An 18,498-nucleotide genomic window follows, 5' to 3' on the forward strand; every position below is an offset into this window, starting at 1 on the left:
TGCTTTTAGGACTTCCCTCATAGCTCAGTTGGTAAAGAATCTGCCTACAGTGCAGGAGACCCCGGTTTGATTCCTGGGTCGGGAAGATCCGCTGGAGAAGGGATAGGCTACCCACTCTGGTATTCTTGGACTTCCCTTGTGGTTCAGCTGGTAAAGAATCTGCCTGCAATGGGGGAGACCTGGGTTTGATCCCTGGATTGGGAAGATCCTCTGGAGAAGGGAAAGGATACCCATTCCAGTATTCTGGCCTGGAGAATTCCATGGACTGTATAGTCCATGGGGTAACAAAGAGCTGGACTCGACTGAGTGACTTTCACTTTCACTTTAGGCAAACAGGGAAAGAGGAGAGAGCTTCTTCTTTTTTTTCTTTTAAATATTTATTTGGCCTCACCAGGTCTTGGTTGCAGCACACAGGATCTTTCGTTGCAGCATACAGGATCTTAGTTCCCCAACCAGGGATCGAACCCCGGCCCCCTGCATTGGAAGGCGAAGTCTCAACCACTGGACTGCCCCAGGGAAGCCCCTCTATATTTCTCTTAACTCCCCACAGACCCCCTTTTAGCCAAGACACATAGTAGGTACTCAGCATCCTTTAGAAAGTGGACAGTTTCAGAAACGAAACTGCATGGAGCAAGTTTTTCTCAAGAGTGTTTACCTGGCTGGCAGGTGGCAGCATTAGGACGTGGGTCACATCTTTCTCAGAGAAGGCACTGGTGACCCACTCCAGTACTCTTGCCTGGAAAATCCCATGGACGGAGGAGCCTGGTAGGCTTCAGTCCATGTGGTCGCGAAGGGTCGGACGCAACTGAGCGACTTCACTTGCACTTTTCACTTTCATGCACTGGAGAAGGAAATGGCAACCCACTCCAGTGTTCTTGCCTGGAGAATCCCAGGGACGGGGGAGCCTGGTGGGCTGCCGTCTATGGGGTCGCACAGAGTCGGACACGACTGACGTGACTTAGCAGTAGCACATCTTTCTCTGCAGAGTACTCAGGACGGTTTTCCTCCCCTTCTGTTGCAGGAAGATGCTGAAACTCTGCGGTGAGACAGAGGACAAGCTGGCTCAGGAGCTGATTCATTTCGAACTGCAGGTTGAGAGGGATGTGATTGAGCCGCTGTTCTTGCTGGCTGAGGTCAGAAGTGGGAGCGAGGCTGGACCCATGTGATTAGGGTGGGCAGAGTGGTGGTCCCTAGGGTCCTTTGGCTCCAGCCTCAGGGTTGTTTCTGCCTCTCACCCACTCTGTGACACAGTGTCTCACCGGGGATCGTTACTACCCAACTGCAGGGGCTTCCCCATCGTGGGAGCCCTTTGAGCTGAATGCTGCCCCCTTCTCCTACCCATGCCATCCTTGAGGGTGGAACTGCAAGACTGGTGGCATCACTTCATCCTCCGCAGGGTCTCCGCCCCATCCTCCTCCCTGCCCTCTGCCCATCTCCAGTCTTCAGTGAAATGACAGTGGAGTCTCAAATAGGACACAAATGAACCTGTGAAAGAGAAACAGACTCCCAGACATAGAGAGCAGACGTGGTTGCCAAGGGGGAGGGGACATGGGAGGGATGGATTGGGAGTTTGGGATTAGCACACAAGCTAGTCTATATAGGACGGATAAACAACAAGGTCCTGCTCTATAGTACAGAGAACTAAATCCAGTCTCCTGTGATAAACCATAATGGACAAGAATATTTTTAAAAGTGTGTGTATATATATATGTGTGTTTGTGTGTGTATGTAAGTGAATCACTTTGCTGTTCAGCAGTAATTAACACAACATTGTAAATCAACTGTACTTCAATTAAAAAAAGTTAAAAAATGAGCAGCAGCCCCTATTCATAAGCCTCTGTCCTTGGACATGGGGGCTCATGTCCGAGAGATTCTGTGCAACCCCCTCACTGTCTCTGTTTAGACAGGGCCCTTCTCTGTCTACTTTAAAGGACACTGAAGCAAACTGTCTTTTTGAGAAGAAGCCTTAATGTGTAGGTGGCAACTTTGCCAGCTTCAACCAAGTGAAATTGTATCAAGTAAGAGATAAAGTGGTTGGGGGATGTTCTTTGCTGTGAACCCTGGCCCTCTTCGCATCCCCTTTCATTGGTCTTCCCAACCTCCCCGGTGCTGGGGATGGTTCCGGTCTACAGCTTGGCGACCGCTAACCACCTGTGGCTGCTGAGCTCTTGGAATGTGTGTCGTGCAGCCAGGTGGTGCTAGGGGTGAAGAACCCCGCCTGCCAGTGCAGGAGAAATAGGCTCAGGTTTGCTCCCTGGGAAGGTGGGAGGGTAAATTAGGAGCTTGGGATACACGCACACACTCTGCTATGTATAAAATAGACAACCAACAAAGACCTCCTGTCTAGCACAAAGAACTATACTCAATATCATAATAACCTATAATGGGACAAACCTATTATACAGCAAAGTGATTCTCTTTTATACATATATATCTCTTTTTTTTTTTCAAGTTTGTCTATAATGGAGATGAACTTGAAAAAAATATATATATAATTGAATCACTTTGCTGTACACCTGAAACACTGGAAATTCAACTATATTTCAATCTTTAAAATTATTTTAAAAAATTTGTCCCTGGACTTCAAATCAACTGTTTTCCTTGTTTGTTTCCTCTACCCACAGGTAGAAATCCCAAATATCCAAAAACAGAGGAAACACTTAGCCAAGCTGGTGCTGGACATGGACTCTTCACGAACGAGGTATGGTGGGTTTTCTTTGCTTCCATTTCTGCTGCTTTGAAGAGCAGCAGTCCTAGTTGGAAGGCAGTGGCGTGTGTGTGTGTGTGTGTGTGGTGTGTGTTCATCCACTGAGTGTTTCTTTCTTCTGCTGTGAGCTGGGTGCTGGAGTACAAGGGCCTTGCTCTTAGGCTGTGGCCTGATTTGGGAGTTGGACACTGGACAAGAGAACATACACACACACAAGGCCATTTCAGTAGCCGTAAGTCCTTTCAGGAAGATACCACAGTGTAAGTTTGGAAGTGGCTCTGCAGAAGCAGGCCATGGCATAAATAGTGAAACAGAGAAGACTTTTTTTTTTTTTTTTTTGAGATGACGACACTTGATCTGATAAGAAGGAAGCAGCTACGCAGAGATACTTAGCAAAGCTGTCCATGACACTGGGAACAGCAAAGGCCCTGTGGGTGGAAATAAGGGTGACGTATTCAGGAAACAGAATGAAGGCGGGCATGGTGGGGGTGGAAGGGGAAAAAGGAGAGTGGCAGGAGCAGAGATCACAGAGGAGGGTGGGTGATGTGTCTGTAATAAGAGGAGATTTTCTGGGAAGTCCACGGTTGTCCAGTATTCGGACTTCATGCTTTCAGTGCCAGGACTCCATCCCTAGATGGGAAACTAAGATCCTGCAAGCCACATGGCTCAGCCAAAAAAAGAAATGAAAAAGGAGAATTTCTGAATCTGGCGACTTGGTCACCTTTTCCTGCTTCCAATAGTATAGATTTCTCTTCTGTAGTCCCACATTGGGGAGTCACATAAGAAATTAGAAGACACTTGCTCCTTGGAAGAAAAGCTGTGACAAACCTAGACAGCATATTAAAAAGCAGAGACATGACTTTGCTGACAAAGGTCCATCTAGTCAAAGCTGTGGTTTTTCCAGTAGTCATGTATGGATGTGAGAGTTGGACCATAAAGAAGGCTGAGCGCTGAAGAATTGATTCTTTTGAACGGTGGTGTTGGAGAAGACTCTTGAGAGTCCCTTGGACTTCAAGGAGATCAAACCAGTCAGTCCTAAAAGAAATCAACTCTGAATGTTGATTGAAGGACTGATGCTGAAGCTCCATTACTTTGGCCACCTGATGTGAAGAGCTAATTGGAAAAGATGCTGATGCTGGGAAAGATTGAAAGCAGAAGAAGAAGGGGGCAACAGAGGATGAGATGGTTGGATGGCATCACCGCCTCAATGGACATGAACTTGGGCAACCTCCAGGAGATAGTGAGGGACAGGGAAGCCTGGCATGCTGTGGTCCATGGGGTCACGAAGAGTCGGACATGACTGAGCAACTGAACACCACCACGAGATGATTACAGACATGCTGTTTGTTGCACTGTCAGGATGATGTTGGACACTATGCTCCTGGGTTTGCAGAGTGATTTCCTCCTCTGAGGACCTGGGTTTTAGCTCTGAGGTCTTTTCTCTGCTTCTGTAAGGAAAACCTGAATTTTCAGCTTCTGCTCAGAGCTGGATGTTAGTATCAAAGCTTGACCTTGCCTTGTCCACTTCCATTTCTTCATTCAGCTTTCCTAAAGGAGAATTTCTTCTGGGTAACAGAAGTGGTCCATCTAATTCTGTCTCATGTTTTTAATGGTGACATCAGAGGTGGCTTGTAGATTTTGAAACCATAAGAAGTGTCATCAGGGACTTCTCTTCCAGTATTTAATGAGTGTTTTCATGTCTCCAGCTTATGGTCTCTTGGGTATTGGGATTGGTAAGGCAATATCTCAAAATTCTCCAAGCCAGGCTTCAGCAATATGTGAACCGTGAACTTCCTGATGTTCAAGCTGGTTTTAGAAAAGGCAGAGGAACCAGAGACCAAATTTCCAACATCCGCTGGATCGTTGAAAAAGCAAGAGAGTTCCAGAAAAACATCTACTTCTGCTTTATTGACTATGCCAAAGCCTTTGACTGTGTGGATCACGATAAACTGTGGAAAATTCTAAAAGAGATTGGAATACCAGACCATCTGATCTGCCTCTTGAGAAACCTGTATGCAGGTCAGGAAGCAACAGTTAGAACTGGACATGGAACAACAGACTGGTTCCAAATAGGAAAAGGAGTACGTCAAGGCTGTATATTGTCACCCTGCTTATTTAACTTATATGCAGAGTACATCATGAGAAACGCTGGGCTGGAAGAAGCACAAGCTGGAATCAAGATTGCCAGGAGAAATATCAATAACCTCAGATATGCAGACGACACCACCCTTATGGCAGAAAGTGAAGAGGAACTAAAAAGCCTCTTGATGAAAGTGAAGGAGGAGAGTGAAAAAGTTGGCTTAAAGCTCAACATTCAGAAAACTAAGATCATGGCATCCAGTCCCATCACTTCATGGGAAATAGATGGGGAACAGTGGAAACAGTGTCAGACTTTATTTTTCTGGGCTCCAAAGTCACTGCAGATGGTGACTGCAGCCATGAAATTAAAAGACGCTTACTCCTTGGAAAGAAAGTTATGACCAACCTAGACAGCGTATTGAAAAGCAGAGACATTACTTTGCCAACAAAGGTCCATCTAGTCAAGGCTATGGTTTTTCCAGTAGTCATGTATGGACGTGAGAGTTAGACAGTGAAGAAAGCTGAGCGCTGAAGAATTGATGCTTTTGAACTGTGGTGTTGGAGAAGACTCTTGAGAGTCCCTTGGACTGCAAGAAGATCCAACCAGTTCATCCTAAAAGAGATGAGTCCTGGGTGTTCATTGGAAGGACTGATGTTGAAGCTGAAACTCCAGTACTTTGGCCACCTCATGCGAAGAGTTGACTCATTGGAAAAGACTCTGCTGTTGGGAAGGATTGGGGGCAGGAGGAGAAGGGGATGACAGAGGATGAGATGGCTGGATGGCATCATCGACTCGATGGACATAGGTTTGGGTAGACTCCAGGAGTTGGTGATGGACAGGGAGGCCTGGTGTGCTGCGATTCATGGGGTGGCAAAGAGTCGGATACGACTGAGCGACTGAACTGAACTGAACTGAAGGCAATATCTACCATCCCATCCAAATTTCTGTGCTTTTCACCTTGAACTTAGACCCTTGACAGCCTTTCAGAAGCCAGCTTCCCCCAGTTTTTTGCCTTTCACTCTAACCCTTCACCCCGAGTCAGCATGAGGACTCTGCCAAGATAGAGCAGAGAGTGAGACCTGGCTCTGTGCTGTGGAAATGCAGACTCACCAGCTGCTCTTGGGGAGCAGGTGGGTTCTCACTGCCCCCACCTCTGCCCCACCCCACTTCGGCATTTGGTCAGTCTGTACTCCTTAGGATCTGTTCCTCACAGCTTCCTTCTCCTGGGCCCTCAGAGAATGGAGGATGCCAGTGGTAGAGGAGCAGAGAAGATGGGGCAGATGAAACAACACACGTCCCCCTAACGCAGCTTTCCCCTTTCCTTCCAGAACTTCTTCTGGACTCCCTGTCACCTTGAAGTCATCTTGACTTTGCCTTTCATACCCTTCTCCTGGTCTCTGAAATGTCTTACCCTTATTTCCAGCCTTTTTCTTTCCATGAGCCTTTCCTGAAGGCTTTTTTTTTTTTCTTTAAATATTTATTTATTTGCCTGCATGAGGTCTTAGCTGCAGCCTGCAGGATCTTTCCTTGCCTTGGCACTTCATTGCAGCACTCTGACATCTCTCTAGTTGCGGTGCATGGGTCTCATTAGTTGCGGTGTACAGGCCAAGTTGCCCTGTGTCATGTGGGATCTTAGCTCCCCGACCAGGGGTGGAGCCCATATCCTCTGCATTGGAAGGTGTAACCACTGACCACCAGAGAAGTCCCTCCTTAAACCTTGCATTCTATCTTCATCATCCCCAAATTGTCAGTTCAGTTCAGTCGCTCAGTTGTGTCCGACTCTTTGTGACCCCATGGACTGCAGCACAACAGGCCTCCCTGTCCATCACCAACTCCCAGAGTTTACTCAAACTTTTGTCCATGGCGCTGGTGATGCCATCCAACCATCTCATCCTCTGTCGTCCCCTTCTTCTCCTGCCTTTGATCTTTCCCAGCATCAGGGTCTTTTCCAATGAGTCAGTTCTTCGCATCATGTGGCCAAAATATTGCAGTTTCAGCTTCAGCATCAGTCCTTCCAATGAATATTCAGGACTGATTTCCTTTAGGATTGACAGATTGGATCTCCTTGTCGTCCAAGAGACTCTGAAGAGTCTTCTCCAACACCACAATTCAAAAGCGTCAGTTTTTAGGCGCTCAGCTTTCTTTAAATCATAGTGATAGCATCTTTCCCAGAGAATGGTGGGTGGATCACCTCAGCTCTCTTAGTGGGAAGAAATGAACTTTCTCCTCTTCCAGCTTCAAAGCTCAAACTCTTCTTGGACAAGAATCCTTATTTCTCCCCTTAACAGAGCAGGACACTTGTCGAGTTTATTTATAGAGCCTTTGCTGAGAAGATCATCGTTCCTTGAAATTTATGATTTTTAAAAAATATTTCAAGTTTATTGGAGTATAGATGTTCACAGTGTTGTGTTAGTTTCCAGTGTACAGCAGAGTGATTCGCTTGTGCATAGACATATATTCATTCTGTTTCAGATTCTTTTCTCATATAGGTTATCACAGAATAGTGAGTAGAGTTCCCTGCAGGTCCTTGTTGGTCATCTATCTTATATATAGTAGTGTGTGTGTTCATCCGAAGCTCCTGATGTATAACCCGCCCCACGTTTCCCCTTTGGTAACCATAAGTTTGTTTTTGATATCTGTTAAGTCTGTTTCTGTCTTGTACGTAAGTTCACTTGCATCTTTCTTTAAAATTCCATGAGTTTAGTCGCTCAGTTGTGTCCGGCTCTCTGCGACCCCATGGGCTGCAGCATGCCAGGCTTCCCTGTTTTTTAAGGTTGGATTCCACATACGAGTGGTATCACATGAGATTTGCCTTTGTCTGACTTACTTCACTTAGCATGATAGTCTCTAGGTTCATCCATGTTGCTGCAAATGGCATTATTTCGTTCCATTTTATGGCTGAGTCACATTCCATGTATATATATGTACCGTACCTTCTCTATCCATTCCTCTGTCGACTGACACTTATGTTGCTTCCATGTCCTGGCTTTTGTGAAATAGTACTGCTCTGAACAGTAGGGTGCATGTCTCTTTTGGGGTTTATGGTTTTCTCTGGATATGTGCTTAGGAGTGGCAGTGCTGGATCATATGGTTGTTTTACTTTTTTTAAGGAGCCTGCATGCTGTTCCCCTTAGTGGCTGTACCAATTTACATTTCCACCTGTAGTGCAGAAGGGTTCCCTTCTCTCCATACTCTCTCCAGCATCTGTTGTTCGTCGAGATTCATGATTAATGGCACTTTTCCTAACAAATTACTCCCTATACAAAATGTTTCCTAGTTTTCCTTGATATTGTGCTATTCAGTTTCCACAAAGGGACCATTTGGTGGGTATTTATAATGTCAGAATAGATAACTTATCCATTACAAGTAAACTTCCCTATAAAGGGAGGGGAAAAGTGTATGCTTTTGAAGTACCAGGACAGAATTGTGGGGAAAAATGATGTCTTCATTTTAATATACATATTAAATGTAGTTTGGGGTTTAAAAAAAGACCTAATCCAGATCTATAATACCCTAAAAATCAGTTTAGTGTTTATGGCCACTGTATTTTTTATGCTTATTTATTGGTTACTTTCTTTTTTTCAGGTAGGACGAGTCAGATGGTGGTTGTAGGTCTGTCCCATAATCTATTATGGAAGTACATTCATTATCTGAGATCCAAATTACATCCACGACATTCCATATTTTATTTGGCTGTGGCTACGGCAGAAAGGGAAGAGGAACTAAAAAGCCTCTTGATGAAAGTGAAGGAGGAGAGTGAAAAAGTTGGCTTAAAGTTCAACATTCAGAAAACTAAGATCATGGCATCTGGTCCCATCACTTCCTGGGAAATAGATGGGAAAACAGTGGCTGACTTTATTTTTTTGGGCTCCAATATCACTGCAGATGGTGACTGCAGCCATGAAATTAAAAGACGCTTACTCCTTGGAAGGAAAGTTATGACCAACCTAGATAGCATATTCAAAAGCAGAGACATTACTTTGCCAACAAAGGTCCATCTAGTAAAGGCTATGGTTTTTCCAGTGGTCATGTATGGATGTGAGAGTTGGACTGTGAAGAAAGCTGAGTGCCGAAAAATTGATGCTTTTGAACTGTGGTATTGGAGAAGACTCTTGAGAGCCCCTTGGACTGCAAGGAGATCCAGCCAGTCCATTCTAAAGGAGATTAGTCCTGGGTATTCATTGGAAGGACTGATGCTAAAGCTGAAACTCTAATACTTTGGCCACCTCATGAGAAGAGTTGACTCATTGGAAAAGACCCTGATGCTGGGAGGGATTGGGGGCAGGAGGAGAAGGGGATGACAGAGGATGAGATGGCTGGATGGCATCACCGACTCGATGGACATGAGTTTGAGTGAACTCCTGGAGTTGGTGATGGACAGGGAGGCCTGGTGTGCTGCGATTCATGAGGTCACGAAGAGTCAGACACTACTGAATGACTGAACTGAACTGGAGATATTAATTAAATAGATCATTTCTGTTGGACTTCCCTGGTGGTACAGTGCCAGTGCAGGGGACATGGGCTTGATCCTTGGTCCCGGAAGATCCCACTTGCCACGGAGCAACCAAGCCCTTGTGCAGCTCTTGAGCCTACGTGCTCCACCTGCTGGAGCCTGTGCTCTGTAACAAGAGAAGCCACCACCAAGGAGAAGCCTGTGGATAGAGAAGCCCCCCACTTGCCGCAACAAGAGAAGGCCCACGTACAGCAATGAAGACCGAGCACAGCCAGAACTTTAATTAGTTAATTAATTTTAAAAACGGAAATTATAAATACATCATTTCTGTAGGGCAAGCCATTATAAGAAAGAATTGCCCAGGCATTTTTACTAATCCTTACCTGTTAGCTTAGATTTTTTTTTTTTTTTTGACATTTTGGAGTACAATATTAGAAAAATATTTCTAATTTTTCCTGAATTCTTGTTATGAGTAAGGAATCTTTCTCAGGACACATGTGACCATCGCTGTAGCTTCAAGCCAGCTTGATGTCCCAAAGCCTTTCAAAGTAATTCTCCCATGGGTGCACTTTTTTAAGTGACAGAAGATTCTTCATTTTGCTACTTTTTGCTAATAGCAAAGAGAACTGATTTCCTCTTTTTTGGTATTGTGATACAGCTCCACTCTCTTAATTTTTTTCTTGCATATAACACAGTAAACCCTTAGTGAGTCTATTATTGATTCTCAAAATGAGGGTAAGGCTGTACTTTTTGCCTCCACGTTGGGCGAGTGGTCCAGGAACCAGATGGAGCCTACAGGGCTCTCTGGTTTGTCCCGTTCACCCTGGCCTGCATGGTGTTTAGAGGACACTGTTTAATCTGTTGCCACATTTCATCTGATGAGTCCACTTGACAGTTCCCAGCTTGTCCATGAAAACATCCAGCTCCCCACAGCCCAGGCTCCTGATTGGGCCCCACCGTCCCCCGCCCACCCCCAATGAGTCCCTCCCAACTTCCCAAGACGGTAGCCAGGAATCAGCTGCCTTTGCCACCCTGATGACTCGATTATTTTCCTTAGAGCTGAGAAGCAGCTTATATCTCATGTCCCCATTACAAGGAGGAAATAAATGATTGGGTGGGTGAGTTTTTAAGATAATGACCCATTTGCCTTATTTTTCCCATGTGCTGGGCCCCATAGACTGTGGAGTTTACTGCCTGAGTGAGAGAGGCCCCACTGCTATTCCCTGCTGTAGCTACTAGCATCTTAGTGTAATTAGAACCTTCTGTCAGGGCCTGCTTTTGATAATTCTTTAATAATAAGTTAGCAACCGGAAATAGCTTTTTAAATTTATTTTTTAATTAGAGGAGCAACCAGAAATATTTGTGGTTCCCCTTGAAAGTTTCCCAAGGGGCCTCCTTAGAAGGCCAGTATTCTCTGCCCAGAGATAAACGGTTAAGAAAATATACATTTGTTTATTTTTGCTTTTATTGGCGGATTCATTTTGATATTTGGCAAAACTAATACAATTTGTAAAGTTTAAAAATAAAATTTAAAAAAAAAGAGAAAGAAAATATACATGAGGTATCAAAATGTTGATCCAAGGCTGCTTAGTGCTTCCTAGTGGAGATTTTGACTTTCACATTTGTTTTCATCTTACCCATTTAGCCTCTCACTTAGCATCCATGGTTGACTTTGGCCAAGTAGATGAAGGTTCCCCAACTCAGTGCCCGCAGGGTGGGCAGGGAACTGAAAGGAACGGCGTGGACCGTGCTTCAGAGGAAGCAGCAGTGATGGCATTCGGCCTTAGGGTTCGGGAGACAGTAGGGACGGTGTTGCAAATTGGAGAACGCTTGCTCTTGTCTGAAGGGGTCACTGTCCTCAGCCTCTCTCGGTCCTGCCGTGTGGACACTGGGGCCCCCTTTCTCCTGATCTGGTACCAGGTACCTTTTCCTGATCTCTTCTTGGCAATGAGGTGATACCCGTAACCAGCTCTTTCCCTGCCTCCCACAGTGTCCTCAGGGTTTTCTCTACCTGTCTCATGCGCGTGCATGCATGCATGCTCAGTTATGTCCAACTCTTTGTGACCCCATGGACTATAGCCCTCCAGGCTCCTCTGTCCAGGGGATTTCCCAGGGAGGAACACTGGAGTGGGTTGCCATTTCCTTCTCAAGTGATCTTCCCAATCCAGGGATTGAACCCATGTCTCCTGCATTGGCAGGTGGATTCTTTACCACTGAGTCACTTGGGAAGCATCAGATTCCACACGCTACATGGAAAATGTTCTTTGCCAAAAGTTATTGTTGTGTCCGATTCACCATGCATTTTCCCTTTCTAATCCCAGAGTGTTTGCTTTCGCTGCCATTCTAACTTATCACTTAAAAAAAAAAAAAAAAGCTCAGTCGTGTCCAACTCTGCGACCCCATGGACTGTAACCTACCAGGCTCCTCCGTCCATAGGATTTTCTGGACAAGAATATTGGAGTGGATTGCCATTTCCTTCTCCAGGAGATCTTCCCCACCCAGGGATCCAACCCAGGTCTCCCGCATTGTAGACAGACACTTTACCATCTGAGCTACCAGGGAAGTCGCTAAAAGACACTGAAATTACGAAGGTGCACAGGGAAGAAGCTTGGAGCCTCGTGCATCAGTGGCAAAGGGATGGGGAGCCCTAAAGAGCTAAGGGTGTGTGTGTTTAACTATTTTGTATGTGCACAAACTCCAATTTGTAAGGCTCATCAACTTAGATGTAGAATGTCTGAAAATGCTAAAAGAAAAAAACACCCACACTGTACTGAAACTCAACTTATATTTATGCCTAATCCGACTAGAATCTAAGTTCCTCGAAGGCAGGGACCAAGTTCTATTCACACCTCTCCTCTCTTTCTCCTGTTTCCTCATCAGGTGGCAGCAGACATCCAAGTCTTCGGGTTTGTCCAGCAGCTCACAGCCTGCAGGTGCCAAAGCCGATGCCCTCAGGGAGGAGATGGAGGAGGCTGCCAACAGAGTGGAGATTTGCAGGGTACCCCCTTTCTGTGCTCCTCTCCACCGAGAAAAACGGGAGGCCCTCAGGGAGCATCATCCTTTTGTTTGCTGGAGGTCTATGAAAACCCTAATAGTGAGCCTCTGGTTGAGTCTGTGTCCCCAAGCTTGTCAGCTGGCATGTCTAAAGAGCCCAGGACGAACCCTAAGAGCTGAGGCTTTCGGTATTCATCATATTAAAAAAAAAATTCCTGGCCCAATAATTTCAACATTCTTGACACCTCTGACTCTGGTTCTGATGCTTGTTCAGTTTCTTCAAACTACGTTTTTGCCTTTTAGTATACCTTGCAATTTTTGTCCAAAGGTGGACATGAAGGATTGGGTAAAGGGACCTGTGGTGCGCAGGCGTGTGGTGATGTGGCGGTCAGGTGTGGGAGCGGGGGAAGCCCCTGCAACCCTGTGACTGGGCTGCGCCTGTGGGTGTGCCTGTGACCCTGCACCGTGAACTTTGGTGCTTCTCTCTTGCCTTTCGTTCTGTTTCCAGCTTCTCAGTTTTTGTGTTTGGTAGGACAGGATGGCTAGAGGATGCTGGAGCTGATTAATTCTGTTTCTCAGTGTGAGGGAGGCTCGAGTCTGCTAAAAGCAAGTGTTCAGCAGGGCTCTGATATAACTCCAGCTGGTTGTGGTTGCTCAGTCGCTAAGTTATGTCTGACTCTTCGCAACCCCATGGACTGCAGCCCAACAGGCTCCTCTGCCCTTCACTGTCTCCTGGAGTTTGCTCAGATTCACGTCCATTGAGTTGATGATGCCATCTCCAACCATCTCATCCTTTGCTGACCCCTTCCCCTGTTGCCTTCAATCGTTCCCAGCATCAGGGCCTTTTCCAATGAGTTGGCTCTTCACATCGGGTGGCCAAAGTATTGGAGCTTCAGCCTCAGTCCTTCCAATGACTATTCACAGTTGATTTCCTTTGAGGTTGACTGGTTTGATCTCCTTGCCGTCCAAGGGACTCTCAAGAATCTTCTGCAGCACCACAATTCGAAAGCATCCCAGCAGGTTCTACTGGGATAAAATGATTTATCCTTGAAGTTTCCTGGAGGTCCGGTGGTTAGGACTTGGTACTTTCACTGTTGTGGTCCCTTGCTCAGTCCCTGGTTGGTGAACTAAGATCCCACAAGCAGCATGGCACAGCCAGGAATAAAAGCAAAATGCTCCTAAGGTTAGGTCTTGTTAAGGGTAGAATGCTCCAGTGCATTTCAAAATGGCAATCTTTTCCCTTCCCCTTGGGAAAAACGAGAGAGGACTTTTCTCTGCTGTTCACTGTAAGAACTTGGTAGTACTCCAGGAGGAAAAACTCGGCAGAAGTGTAGGGGCTCCCTATACTTTATTTAAATATTAAATTATATCGATAATGTTTATGAATAAAATATTTATAATATTAAATTAAATATTAATAAATTAATATTAAATATAAAATTAAATTATTAAATTAGACAAATGAAAATTTGGTTTAGAGTTTCTGCTTTTATTTCTCACTTGTGTGGCTTACTTGGAATCTATATTGTTAACTTTATAAGACAGTGATGTGATTGTACCTTCAGAAAAATACCTTCATGTTCCCGAGGGCATACTCCGTTCAGCTGGCTTTACAGAGATCGTCTGCTGAGTGGTTGAAAGTGATTTGGTGTGGCATCAATAGACATGAGTTTAAGCAAGCTCTGGGAGTTGGTGATGGACAGTGGCATGCTGCAGTTCATGGGGTTGCAAAGAGTCGGACACAACTGAGCGACTGCACTGGACTGAACTGACGTGGCATTTAGTCCTTCCCAAGGCTCCCTTCCTTACCTCTGTCTACCGAGTTTTTTTTTTTTTTATCACCCCACCCTTTGTCTTCCCCTGACTTGAACTATCTCCCTCACGCTTGTCAGGCTGGTGACGGATGCTTCTAGACCAAGGCTGCTGGGGCCATGGCAGGCGAGGTTGAGTTCCGACAAAACCACTTTCTCTAGCGCCTTGACAGGTCCAGCAGCCTCCCGGAGGCATTCACTGTAAAGGATGCTGAAGTGGTGGGGACCTGAGGCAGGTGGTCCTAGAGTCCATTTTATTCTTTGGGAAAAATACCTTGAACTTTTGGTAGCTAGTCATGTGAAATTGGTGTCTTGGTTCTATCATCTTGTATGCAAGAAGGCTTTAAGGACGCTTGCCTGTTGAGGATACTGGAAAAGGAAACAGATCACTCCTCCCATTCCCCTGCTCACAGAGGACAGTTCGATCAGCAGCTGGAGGGGCTGCTGAGGTTATCGGGGTCTGTGCAGAATGCCTGAGGTTCCGTGTATATCAGACTCTTCCTGAATTATGCAGTTGTCTGCTGTAATTCCTTCAGCATTCGGGTCAGCTTTCCTGTGCTTTTTTCCTTTTTATTGAGATATAGTCAACATACAACACCGTGTTTGTATGTGGTGTGGTACATGATGACTTGATATTTGCATAGATTATGAAATGATCACCATGATGAATCCAGTAACCATCTGTCCCCATGCAAAGTTATTGCAGTATAATTAACTGTCTGCCTTATGCTGTATGTTACATCCCTGTTGCTTAATTATTAAGTAAACTGAAGGTTTGTGCCTCTTAATCTCCCTCATCTATTTTTCCCATCCCCCCATCCCCTCCCCTTGTGACAACTACTGTTTGTTCTATGAATCTATGAGTGTGTTTTTGTTTTGTTTTGCATTTTAGATTGCATATATGAAATCATGAGGTATTTGTCTTTCTCTGACTTATTTCACTTAGCATAATACCCTCTAGGTCCATCCATTGTTACACATGGCAAGATTTTATTTTATTTTTTATGATTGAGTAGTATTCCATTGTCTGTACACTACAACTTCTTTATCTGTTCATCTGTCAGTGGACACTTGGGCTGCTTCCATATCTTGGCAATTGGAAATAGTGCTGCTATAAGCATTGGGGTGATGTTTTCCTATTTACTCCAACCTGAACGTGATAGATACTTTTTCTCTTAACTCAGCACCTCTTCTGAGGCTCTGCCTCAAAGGCTACCAAGCAGGGAGGGATGTCAGAGATCACGTGACTTGTACAAACATGTTTAGAGAATGTGACATGCTCACAGATACGGTTAGTGTGACAGAGTCTACATCCACTCGAATGCACTTCTGCACTGTGCTGGGGGCGTTTCAGTGAAACTGACCACTGACCTCGGAGGGAACATGATCCAGACACAGCATTCAGCCACTATTCTCAGCCCCTCGGAATGCTGAGTGGTGAAGGGCTTTTCACACTGAGATTCGTGTACGATATTGGATGAGTCCAGGTTTTTTTTTTTCCGCCAGGTTTGGAATCAGCGATCCTTCCCCTGCCCACCTGTCTTAACCAGCTTCCCTCGACTTGGTGTGTTTGCCTCTCTTTTCCTGATGATCAGCCAATCAGAACTGAGATGAAGGGAGCAAGGCAGTAGTGTCATCAGGGGAAGAAGCACAGCGTGTGCCTGGCGGGGCTGCTGCACACAGCAGGGTGCGCCGCAGAGATGCGAGGAAGCAATTTGCGCGTCATTCCCCTGCATCAGCTTTCCTAACTCTCCACGTGGCCCACGTTAAAAGCCCCAGGAAAACACTGGCATAGGTGTTCTTTCCCCACTTAGTCATCCTTTAGAGCCGTGGTTGGGAAATGGAGTGTCCACAGGCAAAGTTTGTAATCTGCCCAGTATTATGAAAAATGAGGTTAAACCACGGTTACGGTTCTTTCCCCTGATGTGTGGATTCCTACTCTCTATCCTTCTGTGTTTTGCCCCCACAGGACCAGCTGTCAGCTGACATGTACAGTTTTGTGGCCAAAGAAATCGACTATGCAAACTACTTTCAGACGGTAAGCGTCCAGAAAGGTGAGGCAGCTTGGCGTCTGTTAGCAGGTGTCACAGTGGGGACGGGAAGGAACATGGGCCTCGAATCGAGGATCTGTCAAGCATGTCCTGAGAACAGGTGGGGCTTTGACTGTCCTACCTGTGAATAAATCCTGCCTTCTAGTCGCCTTTGTATGGATTTCTCCAAAACCCCAAGAATAAAATTCAGCCTCACCCATGAAGATGTTTGTACCTCTGATCTATGGCAGTGGTTCTCAACCAGGGGTGATTCTGTCATCTCCCAGCAGATGATTGGCTGTGTCTGAAGACATTTGAGGGGGGCTTCCCAGGTGGCACTAGCGGTAAAGATCCTGCATGCCACCGCAGGAGACTTAAAAGACGCAGGGTCGATCCCTGGGTCAGGAAGATCCCCTGCACAGCAACCCACTCCAATACTCTTGCCTGGAGAATTCCATGGACAGAGGAGCCTGGAGGGCTACAGTCCATAGGGTCGCAAAGTGTCGGACACAACTGAAGTCACTTAGCAGAGATGTTTTTGGCCGTCACTATCAGGGGAGGTGCTACAGGCACTCAGAGGGTGGAGGTCAGGTTTGTTGCTAAGCATCCCACAGTGCACAGGACAGTGGCTCCCACGACAGGGTGATCCAGCCCCAGATGTCAGCGGGGCCAGGGTTGCAAAACCTGAATCTGTCATCAGGAAGCAACTTGGGAAGAAGCAGCTAGCTGCACCCCAGCATCTGTTGGTTATTAATGGAGATTTTTGTTGTTCCAGATGATGACAAGTTGGTAAATGAGGGCTGATGCCTGTTTACTGCCTCTCCTCTATGGGAGCAGATTTACAGAGTAGAGACACAGGATCTGAGTCATCCACACTTGAATCATCTGGCCCAAATAATTAGGACTCTGAAATGAAAAATAACGTTGGGAATAAAACTCAAAGTTTCTCTTTAGGGTCAAGGAAGTGATACAAAGATGGGGAAAGAAGATAAAGGGAGGAGAGAAGAGGAATCCTGAGAAGCTGGATGCTTTGATAAGCGTGGGGCGGAACTGGGGGTAGTCAGTGCTCCCCCGCATGCTCAGCATCAATGGCCAAGAAGTCCAGAGTTTCTTCCCCTGTGAGAGAGAGCTGATACATATTCCTTCCAACTTGAAATGTTTACTTTGAAATAGTAGGATTCTTTTCAAGTCTATTCCATTGGTTTTATTTGTGAAGATAATATTTCATTTAAAAAAATCTAAAACAAATGATTGTTGACATTCCAAGCATTATTGGACTACCTAATTGTCTTTGGGTACCACTTATTTCAACGCTATGACTTAAGAAAAGATTCCCTCTTAGTTTTCCTTGGGGATAATAGCTACTCATCACACCAGACTTTGAGCAAAGTGCCTCTCTCTCCGTTTCCTCCTACATGCCCAATTTTCTTTTTTTTTTTGGAGCGGGGAGAGATTTAGAAAATAAATGAAGTGCCAGCTATTCACTGCTTTTCCTCTGCTGTTTTTACCATTTCAGCAGCTTTTTCAGTAGTGGGAGGGGCAGAACAGAGCATCTTGCAGGACCTTGTCCTTTGAATCACATCACGATAAAGCAGATTTGCCTCCCAAGGTGGAAGAGGATTGTGGATCGAGCACATGTTTTCCCACCAGTTGTATCTTGAGCTCTTCTTGAGGGGAATCAAGATACATTGAGGCTCATGACATTGAGCACCCTCTCATGGGCACCTGGATTTCTGAATGTGTTCTCTGTTATAGCCTTTTCATTGTTGCACCCCTTCGGTGCCTTTTGCTGTGAGAACTGGGGGCATGGTGCTCCCCAGCTGGGGTGGCAGTGAAGGCAGGCTCACCTCTGGAGAGTCCCCTTCACCTCCTCCCCGAGTCTCCCACCTCCAAAACTTCCCTTTATGCTCACCCCTCTGCTGCAGAGGTTGAGGGGACGAATGCCTGTCATTGCAGATGTGTGGAGGAGGGGGCAGGGCACCCCGATGGTGTGGCAGCCCATGCCCTCCATCCTCCGGCAAAGGCTGATGCTTCTCCTTGTGTTCCCTCAGCTCATCGAAGTGCAGGCCGAGTACCACAGGAAGTCCCTGACACTCCTGCAGGCTGTGTTGCCTCAGATAAAAGCACAACAGGGTGAGTGCCACGCTTGCCTGGGGCGGGGAGGGCGGGGAGCCTGCCGGGGCCCTGTGCTTGGCTCGCCTGCTCCTCCCCCAGCAGGGCTGCCTTCACGTGAGCCCTGGGCCTCTGCCTGCAGGCACCTTGACCAGCGGCAGGAAAGCAGAGCACGTGTACACACTATACACACACTACCCCAGCGGGGATGAGGCGGGTGTGCATGGGCGTGTGTGGAGGTTTGTGTGTAACAGAAAGCCCAGCAGCTCTGCTCACAGCGGGCAGGCTTCCACCGCCTCCCCCAGTTCCTC

At 46.2% G+C, this 18,498-nt stretch overlaps 1 protein-coding gene across 6 annotated transcripts in view; it reads left to right on the forward strand.

Annotated features, from left to right (window-relative positions):
* ARHGAP44 (Rho GTPase activating protein 44) overlaps positions 1-18,498 on the forward strand; it is a 132,451-nt gene that overhangs the window by 90,290 nt on the left and 23,663 nt on the right. For all 6 annotated transcript variants that reach the window (XM_027519588.1, XM_027519585.1, XM_027519590.1 and 3 more), the window contains 5 exons: positions 1,022-1,133; positions 2,625-2,701; positions 12,121-12,238; positions 16,015-16,083; positions 18,127-18,208. In XM_027519588.1, coding sequence (XP_027375389.1) covers positions 1,022-1,133; positions 2,625-2,701; positions 12,121-12,238; positions 16,015-16,083; positions 18,127-18,208 — 458 coding nt within the window. The remainder of the gene's footprint in view (positions 1-1,021; positions 1,134-2,624; positions 2,702-12,120; positions 12,239-16,014; positions 16,084-18,126; positions 18,209-18,498) is intronic.

The sequence above is a fragment of the Bos indicus x Bos taurus genome, chromosome 19 (assembly GCF_003369695.1).
Source record: "Bos indicus x Bos taurus breed Angus x Brahman F1 hybrid chromosome 19, Bos_hybrid_MaternalHap_v2.0, whole genome shotgun sequence".
Classification (NCBI taxonomy): domain Eukaryota; kingdom Metazoa; phylum Chordata; class Mammalia; order Artiodactyla; family Bovidae; genus Bos; species Bos indicus x Bos taurus.